General features: G+C 38.5%; 1 protein-coding gene across 2 annotated transcripts in view; it reads left to right on the plus strand.

Moving 5' to 3' along the window:
* The window catches only part of RELN (reelin), a 516,612-nt gene that overhangs the window by 142,030 nt on the left and 364,199 nt on the right, over window positions 1-10,383 (plus strand). For both annotated transcript variants that reach the window (XM_021682887.1, XM_021682888.1), the window contains exon 3: window positions 4,460-4,595. In XM_021682887.1, the coding sequence (XP_021538562.1) occupies window positions 4,460-4,595 (136 nt within the window). The remainder of the gene's footprint in view (window positions 1-4,459; window positions 4,596-10,383) is intronic.

Below are 10,383 nucleotides of genomic sequence, written 5' to 3' on the forward strand. Positions count from 1 at the left end.
CATGACCTGAGCCGAAGGCAGTCGCTTAACCAACTGAGCCACCCAGGTGCCCTCCTATTTCATAATTTTTCACAAATACAACTTCATTTAGCACTTACTTATTTTCTAGGTGTTTTATTTAGAATGTCAGTTTGCTCCAGTTTTCTCTTTCCAGCTCAAGTTATTTCAGGTAGGGACCATGTCCTACGTTTCTTCTGTGCACCTCCACAGGGCCTAACAATGTTTGAGCCAAACTAGGTATTCTGTAAATACTGTTGTTTTCTGCTGGTTGATACTAAGATGAATAGATGACTAATAGCTGCAACTCTGGCCAACTTTTAGATATTTTCAAAGAAAATGCCAATTAAAATGTGGTAACCAAGATATGGAAGCAACTCAAGTGTCCATCCATAGATGAATGGGTAAAGAAGCTGTATATTGTATATTGTATGTATGTGATAGAATGTTAGCGGCAAAAAAAGAATGAGATCTTGCAGCTTGCAACAATATGGATGGACTTAGAGGTTATAATGTTAAGTGAAATAAGTCAGACAAAGACAATTATCATACGATTCCTCTCAAATATGGAATTTAAGAAAGAAAACAGGTGAACAAACAAAAAAAGAGAGGGAAAAACCAGATTCTTAAATACAGAGGACAAATTGGTGGTTGCCAGAGGGCAGGTGGTTGGGAGGATGAGTGAAATAGATAAAGGGGATTGAAAGTATACTTGTGATGAGCATGGAGTAATGTATAGAATTATCGAATCATTATACTGTACACCTGAAACTAATATAACACTGTGTGTTAATTGTACTTCAGTTAAAAACAAAAAAGAAACTGTGATGGCAGTATAATATGCCAGGGCTCTTTGTTAAAAAAGCAAAGACCACTGTGCACTCCTAGTATTTGAAGGTACATAATAAGGCCCTCAGAATACATGGTTCTAGGAGTAGTGGGTAAAAGATTGAATATTTTGCATTACTGTCAGGGCCCTTGTGTAAGACACTTCTGGATACTTTCAAACTGTTCTATTGGTACCATATGGGTATTATTCTATGCCCTGAAGCCTGGACAACATCTTACTAAGACAAATTTTTAATGCATGTTCTTGGCTACATATTAGCATTGCTTGGTGAGCTTCTGAAACTCCCAGTACCCAGGCTTTATCCCAAACCAGTTAACTCAGAATCTCTAGGAACCAATATTTTTTTTTTTTAAAGATTTTATTTATTTATTTGAGACAGAGAGAATGAGAGACAGAGAGCATGAGAGGGAGGAGGGTCAGAGGGAGAAGCAGGCTCCCTGCCGAGCAGGGAGCCCGATGCAGGACTCGATCCCGGGACTCCAGGATCATGACCTGAGCCGAAGGCAGTCGCTTAACCAACTGAGCCACCCAGGCGCCCTAGGAACCAATATTTATCCCGTCTCTTGAGATGATGCCACTGTGCAGGCTTGTTGGCAACTACCGTGCCGGACGGTTGGATTGCAAGAATGTTGTTATGTGGCAAATTTACCTAGAGTGGGGCATGTCCTAATTACAACAATATAGCTTTTTTTTTTTTTTTAATAAAATATTGTGAAGTAATATGCAGCCCAGACATTGACTCACTTTCTAGGATCGGGAGATATTTGAATGTGAATCCTGTCACCAAGGCTGTGAAACCCTGAAGCCTTATTTTGTTTGATTCATTTCCCTTCCCACATGATAGTAGCTGGAACTTTTGTTTTCCTTTTTGGTCAGGCTGACTCCTGCAGATGTGTCATTTTCCACATACACACACAGGATTTCTGCTTTATGCCCAACCAGAGCAGAGTGGCAATTCCTGAGTCATGGCTTGTGAGTCTCCTGTGGCACTCTGTGATTTCCTGGGTAGTCTCTTCTCCTCCCTAACCTTGTGGTTTCTCTGGCTTGATGAATTTTGTCTGAAGACGTAGCTTAAAAAAATAAAAACTTGGATGAGAAAAAGGACATCGTTAGGCTATGTCAAAATACAGACCTGTTTTTCTGTTTCTTTGTCCAGTATGACCTATTCTTTTATTCTAGAAGATTCTGTTTCACTAGGTAATGTAACATATGTGATACCTTTTCTATTGCTTTTAATTTTTTTAGTTAAATCATTCTTGTATTGATTCAGAAAAAACATTTCTTGAGTATCTGTGATGTGTCAGGCATTGTGATAGTTGCTTAGAATATAAAAATTAAAGACCTAGTCCCTCACAGGTCAAGTGCTATGATGAAGCATGTATGAACTGTTATGATGACATGTAGAAAGGGCACCTATCCAAACATGGGGGGAACTGTACTCCTATGTATTGGATCATTTAATTCTCACAATAACTTTGGGATGGAGGGGACATGGTATTTCCATTTTATAGACAAGAAGACTGGGTCTCAGAGTAAGTCATTTACCTAAGTTCACAAAGCCAGGAAGTGAATTTTTTATTTAATTGCTCATTCCTGGCAGTGTTTTTATTAATATTGTTATTAATAAACTGTTTTTAGAGCACTTTTAGGTCACAGCAAAACTGAATGGAAAGTATAGACATTTCCCGTATGCCCCCACCTCCCCCCACGACTCCCCACTATTATCTGCCTCCTGCATTACAGTGATACAGTGATACATTTTTTACAACAGATTAACCTATCCTGACACATCATTATCACTCAAAGTCCCTAGTTTACATTAGGATTCACTCTTAATGTTGTACATTCTGTGTGTTTTAACAAATATATAATGACATGTGTCCACTATCGTAGTATTAAACAGAATCATTTCACTGCCCTAAAAAATCCTTTATGTCCTGCCTATTCATCCTTGCCTCCCTCCTAACCCCTGGCAACTGGGGATGTTTTTACTGTCTCCATAGTTTTGCCTTTTCCAGAATGTCCTATGGTTGGAATCATGCAGTATGTAGCCTTTTCAGATTGGCTTCTTTCATTTAGTCAAATGCATTTATTTATCCATGTCTTGTCATAATTTGGTAGCTCATGGCCTTTTGGTCCTGAATAGATTCTCCATTGTTTGGATGGACCACAGTTCCATTCCGTTCACTTAGTGAAGGATATCTTGGTTGCTTCCAAGCTTTGACAATTATGAATAAGACTGCTATATACATCCATGTGCAGGGTTTTGTGTGGACAGAAATCTTTAATTTATTTGGGTAAATACTATGGAGCATGATTGCTGGATCATACAGTAAGAGTATGTTTATTTCTGTAAGAAAATGCCAAACTGTCTTTCAGAGTGGCTGTACCATTTTGTATTCTCATCAGCAATGAATAAGAGTGCTTATTGTTCCACATCCTCACCAGCATTTGGTGTGTCAGTGTTTTGCACTGTGGCTATAATAGTTGCAAAGTGGCATTTCATTGTTGTTTTAATTTGCAATATTCTAATGGTCTATGAGGTTGAACATCTTTTTCATATACTTACTTGCCATCTGTATATTTTTTGGTGAGGTGTCTTTTCAGGTCTTTTGCCTATTATTTTAAAAAATGGAGTTATTTTCTTATTGTTGAGTTATTTATTAATATTTTATATTGGAGGTCAACCTAAGAGAATCATCTTCTTAAAAAAGAAAAAAAGCATCTCCGGGTAGCTCAGCTGGGAGCTGACCTGGCACTTACAGCTAGGCTATGGTATTCTCATGTGGAATATAAACAGTTTTACAGAACATCAACATCAGACAAGGCCACCTTGAAACTGATGGCTTGAGCCAAAACCAAGGCCACTTTGTAATCATACCTGAACACAGACAAAAGCAAGAACATGGTGCAAATCACAAAAATGACGATCCCCCTCTCCATGCTAACATGACTTTTATCGATCACAACTTTAGCTTATGTCATTCCTCATGTCTCCCATATACAATTTAGTAAGGTACTCTCTGATAAAATTGCCCCCACTTTCTGATAGCACCAAATCCAGAAACAAAACCACCTACCCCTGTAACCTCCCCAGCAGGATTGGGGGGTCCCAGGATGCAGGACTTGTAGTACTAAAATCAGGAAACTCTCAGGACAGCTTGATCATCCTGTTCTCTAAAATAACCTAACACAAGCCCAAATAGTTTAACAAACCTTTGCTAACGTCCTCTTACTGAGATACTTCCCAGTTCCCAAAAATATTTGGTCTCGTTTGCTGTAAAGACTTCCAGTAAATCCAACCTCGTTATACTATCTATAGGTATGGTCCTGGTGGTCTTTGGTGATGGACAAAGACCAATCAACAAAATCAAAGGAAAGCAACTACTATAGCAATGAAATTAATAGATTAGCCCTTAACAAAAATGTTTTAAATTATTAATACCCTTCTAACAACAGGACACGGAAAATTGCATAACTTACAGGGTGGCCAAACAGCATGATGAATCTTAACATACAAGAAAAATGTCCAGAAAATATTGTTAATGCCACAATAAGAAAGACCGTGTTTTGTTGTTTTTATGACAACTTCTCTTTTTTTCTGTCTCTCAGGGATCATGTCTGACCACCAGTTTGGTAACCAGTTTATGTGCAGTGTGGTGGCCTCTCATGTGAGTCATCTGCCCACAACCAACCTCAGCTTCGTCTGGATCGCTCCACCTGCTGGCACCGGCTGCGTGAATTTCATGTAAGTACCCAAAGTGTCTATGACCAGTAGGGAAGGCAAATATACCTCTCATGGGATGAGATGTAGGCTAAGTATTTAAATATATTATTTTAACAGGTTTGACCTTAATTAAAGCCACTAATTTTGGTGTCAAAAAGAGGTCAAGATCATAAAAAAAGATAACTTGAGCAGTATATTTTTGCATATTTCTTTATACTTCAAGAGATCTGAGTTGGATTTTAGCTGACAAAAATACACAATCGGATAAAAGTATGTGAAGAAATCAAGGCAGTAGGAAAACAGAAGTTTGGAAAGTAAGATGAAAACAAATATAAAAAAATGCCATGAGGCTCCATCCATGTTTTAGAAGAAGATCACAAATTTAGCTTTCAGCTTTCTGGCCATTAGTGCCAAGAGAGAAATGTGATCAGTTAGGTGAGTGATGGTGGTGGGAAGTCAGGGAGTCCATAGAAACTTAATGACCCTCTCCTATGCTTTCATTAAGAGGAAGCTGGGAAATGTGGTGAACAATGTTCCAACAGTGTCCTTAGATATTAACATCGTGCTACGATTCAAAGGCTGTGACTTGCTCTATCTCTCAGTGTAAACTCTACCCCTACCCCTGCCCCAGGATCTCCACTCCTCACACTTCTTAGTCTTCTCTCTTTTTTTTATACCATTTTTTACTTTTAACACATAATATACTTCATTTATTTGATTATGTGTATTATTTATTGTCTGTCTCTTCTAACTGAAATGCAAGTTCCTTGAAGGCAAAAATTTTTTTCTGTTTTGTTAACTGATTTGCCCCAAATGTCTAGAACAGTCCCTGGCACTCAGTACACACTCACTCAATATTTATTTAATGGAGGTAAGCCGATGGAATAAGGCCAAGGGCAGTTCAGAAACAGCTATTCTATGGGCAGTCAGGCAAAAGAGAGCTGGAAGGCATCTTGAATGGTTTTCTATTCTGAACCTTCTGCTCAGACAACAACATCCCATAAAACCTGCATACTCTAAAATTTACCACTACTTTTCCTTCCCCTTTAATAATATACAGTTCAGGGTCAAGGATTCCTATGGCTCCTACAACACTGATTATATATTTTCTGCCTATCCTTTGGGTTACGCAAGCTGCAAACATCAGATTAATCCTATCCAGCTGATTAACATTCAATCCTATCATTTCTCCTTCAGAAAGTTTTTCATACTTGAACCTTTTTCTTCCAGAACCTTTTGCTAAGGTGATTACAGTAGCTTCCTAAGTGATCTCTTCTCCTCCAGTCTATCCTGGACATTGTCGTCTAGTTAGTCTTCCTAAGGCACAGTCTTGATCACAGGAAACCAGATACTTTAAACCTCCTTTCTGAGGACCAGCCCTTTGGCTTGGGTTTGAAGAGTCTTCCCAGTCTTGCTGTGTATCATCTTCTGTTTTATCTCCCATGTGCATGTCCTGATGGGGCACAAATTGCAGGACTTCCCACAACCCCGTAAACATTCCATGTCTTTCTCTTTCTCCATGCTTTTCCCTTAGCCCAGAATGCTTTTTTCTCCTCAACTCCAGTTATTAAAGTCCTACTAATTCTTTAAGGCCTGTTTAAAATGACAACTCTTCTATAAAGCTCCAAGATATCAACAATAGAAGTGACGTGTAGGATCGCATTTTGCTTGTAACTCTACTGTAATGCTGATTATATTTTACTGTATACTTGAATTCAAGTTAATTTCTTGCCTTTGCTATTAGATTAGATTGGACAGGGATACATTTTTATTTCTTTGTGATTCTCCCCATAGTTGGTACAACACCTCATATAAAGATATCACAGAAGATGACCCTTGAATTAAATGATGTTCAGTGTTGTCTTTTCCTTTAGTTTAATAGTGATCTCTGACTCTCTCTTTTGGAATGCTCTATCTTATTCATGTTGGCACTGGAAAAGGTAATTTAAATTCTTGCCCTGCATAACTTCTTCATTTAAGACAAGAATTACTTTTTTGAAAGCTAGAACACAAAGGAAATCTATATTAGCAGCATACAACTGCCTATTTCCAAGTAGATATAGTTTTGAATTGAATCTGTGTAAAAGTGATATTTGGTAGCTTCTGGCCTCATTGTTCCCAGGGTCCCAAACTCTGTTTTCTTCTGAGAAATAACTTAGGTATTTTTTTTAAAGATTTATTTATTTATTTTAGAGAGAGTGCATGTGCTCCTGAGCAGGGCGAGGGGCAGAGGCAGAGGCAGAGGGAGAGGGAGAGAAGCAGATTCCCTGCTGAGCACAAAGCCCAATAACGTGATTCTCAATCTCAGGACCCTGAGATCATGACCTGAGTCAAACACTTAACCCACTGATCCATCCAGGCACCCCATAACTTAGGTATTTTAAGTCTTAACCCAAACAATGTTTTCTTAGAAAAATACTGTTTGGTCAGAAGTAATAGTTACCGACTGCAAAGAAATTCATATGCCCTCACCCATATTTCCCAATAAAATTTTGATGATGCAGTTTGTACTTTTTAACATTCTTTTTTCTTTTTTTAAGATTTAATTTATCTGTTTTGAGAGAGAGCACGAGAAGTGGGGGGAGGGAGAAGCAGACTCCCTGCTGAGCAGGGAGCCCTAAGCAGGCTCAATCCCAGGACCCTAAGATAATGACCTGAGCAGAAGGCAGATGCTTAACTCACTGAGCCACCCAGGCGCCCCTTAGCATTCTTAATAAGCAGTTAATTCTTCGCTTATTGTAAGCCATGACTGTATTGAATGTTACTTTTGGGCAGGATGCTTTTGTTGATCTCTTTTCCTAATTAGTTTGTGAGAGAGTCCAGGAAGACTGAAGATTGAACATGGGCCACAGAAGCAATTTATTTGAAATTTTTGAACCAAGTCTTGCAATTCCTTGCCTTTGTTTCTTTCTCCAGTATTTATGATGTGTTCAGTAGAGCCCTATATAAGAGTTAGTATTTGTAATTAGTATGTGCCCAGCAATACTTGAAGGAGATGGTTAATGTTCAACATTAACTTTGAATATTAAACAAAAATAAAATAACACAAAGCCTATGGCATTTGAATGTAAATATACCATGATTCTCTCTTTTCTGACTAATCCCCCAAATTAAAGCTGTTACTTTTTTTTCTTTTTCTTTTTTTTTAGAGAGGGAGATGGGGAGGGATAGAGAGAGAGAGAGAATCCCAAGCAGGCTCCATGCCCAGCACAGAGCCCAGTGTGGGGCCCGATCTCATAACACTGAGACATCATGACCTGAACTGAAATCAAGAGTCGGTTACCCAACCAACTGAGCCACCCACGTGCCCCAAAACTATCATTTTTTAGGGGAGGAAGAATTACTTTTTAGAAATTAAACTTTAGCCATGCTTATATGCTTTTGTAATATATTTTATGTAACTTTTTCATGTTGTGAGTGAACATGTGCTACGTACGGTTCAAAGGCTGTGACTTGCTGTATACTTATTCAAGTTAATTTTTCACATGTGTTTTCTTTTTTTAACTGGACTTTATTTTTTTATTTTTTAATTTAATTTATTTATTGAGAGAGAGCGGCAGGAGAAGGGCAGAGGGAGAGGGAGAGAGAGAGAATCTTAAGCAGGCTCCAGTGTGGAGCCCAACATTGGGCTCCATCTCATGACCCTGAGATCATGACTTGCACCAAAATCAAGAGTCAGATACTTAACCGACTGAGCCATCCAGGTGCCCCTTACCTGGTCTTTAAATCCCCCAAGGTCAGGGACTATGTATAGTCCCATTATATACCTAAGAAATCCCAATGCTCAAACTACAGACAATAGAAGGCCCTCAATAAATATTTCTTAATAACTAATAATGATATCATCTTTCATTGACCTCAAGATACAGATATTTTACATTTTGGAAACTCTGAAGTAGAGTTCATCTTACCTTTGATGGCATCTTACAATTATAATTGCCAGTCCTGATTTTATTTTTTAATGTCTTACAACTGATGGCATCTTGGATTTGAAGAAAACCAAGCAACTAATATTTATCATTTACCATGTACCTGGTCTCTATGAAGCTGGCACTTAAACTGACACTCCACCCAATTTTTATAATCTGGTATTAATACAGCAAATGTATGATGCACACTCTGCGATTTTAAAACCCAGTTTTCTATTTAAAATTCTTTAAAAAAAACAACGCATAGTAAGAATTATGGAACATTTGAACTAAAATCCAAGACAATTGTATAATGCACTGTGCATGTTTTTCCTAGAGAAAAGTAAGTGGCACACTATCTGACTAAACCAGGTTTTATTGATAAACCACTTAGCCACATAGTCATTTGGGCCAACGGTTTACAGCCTTTCTTGTTAAAAATAATGGAGTAAGAGACACGGAAGAGAGGATGTCCTGAGGATAAACTTATTGGCTGCTCTGGTACAGATGTATTCAATGGATCAGTAACTAAAATTATTTTATCAATACTTCATGACACCTGTTGCTATCATTGACATTTTTTAAAAAGATTTATTTATTTATTTGAGAGACAGGGAGAGCGAGCAGAGGGAGAGGGAGACAAGCAGACTCCACACTCAGTGTGGAGCCCGACTTGGGTTCAGTCCCACACCCCTGAGATCATGACCTGAGCCGAAATCGAGCGTCAGATACTTAACCGACTGAACCATTCAGGCGACCCAGATATCATTTACATTTTAAGTGATAATTTCACTCAGAGAACTGCTAAATATTCAGATCTGACATCAGTATGGTTTGTCTTTACTTTTATATTTGATTAGTCTTAAGTGACTAGCAAGCCTCAAGTTTATTTTTTTATTATTATTTTTAAAATATATATATTTTTAAGATTTTATTTATTTATTTGTCAGAGAGAGAGGGAGAGAGAGAACAAGCAGGGGGAGTGGCAGGCAGAGGAAGAAGCAGGCTCCCCGCCGAGCAAGGAGCCCAATGCGGGACTTGATCCAGGACCCTGAGATCATGACCTGAGCCGAAGGCAGACGCTTAACAGACTGAGCCACCCAGGCACCCAAGTAGGTGCTGTTCTTACCTCACTTTGCAGATGAGGAAACTGAAGTACAGAAATGTTAAATAATTTGCCTCATATCACTCACCTAATGGTCAACACAGCCTGGATTCAGAAGGCAGTCCAGTTTCAAGCATGTGGTTTTTGCTCTTCACTATAGTTGCCTCTGAAATGATCTCTTGTCTATTTTATTATGGCAAAACATCACAGCATTGATACAATGAAAATTATATGGAGTTGGTAGTTGGTATCAGCATCTCTCAGATTTTTTAAGTGACCAATATGGGTTTCATATCCTCATTTTGAAATCTATCTCTAGATGAGATGTAGTAATATTATCTAACTCATTCAAACATCAAGAGGCACCTATTTATTTATGTAAAATTTTTTAGTGCCAAAATATTTTTTTTTAAATTTTTTTATTGTTATGTTAATCCCCATACATTACATCATTAGATTTAGATGTAGTGTCCCATGATTCATTGTTTGTGCATAACACCCATGCTCCATGCAGAATGTGCCCTCCTCAATACCCACCACCAGGCTAACCCATCCTCCCACCCCCCTCCCCTCTAGAACCCTCAGTTTGTTTTTCAGAGCCCATCGTCCCTCATGGTTCGTCTACCCCTCTGATTCCCCCCCTTCATTCTTCCCCTCCTGCTACCTTCTTCTTTTTTTTTTTCTCTTAACATATATTGCATTATTTGTTTCAGAGGTACAGATCTGAGATTCAACAGTCTTGCACAATTCACAGCGCTTACCAGAGCACATACCCTCCCCAGTGTCTATCACCCAG

Source organism: Neomonachus schauinslandi, chromosome 12 (genome assembly GCF_002201575.2).
Source record: "Neomonachus schauinslandi chromosome 12, ASM220157v2, whole genome shotgun sequence".
NCBI classification, from domain to species: Eukaryota; Metazoa; Chordata; class Mammalia; order Carnivora; family Phocidae; genus Neomonachus; species Neomonachus schauinslandi.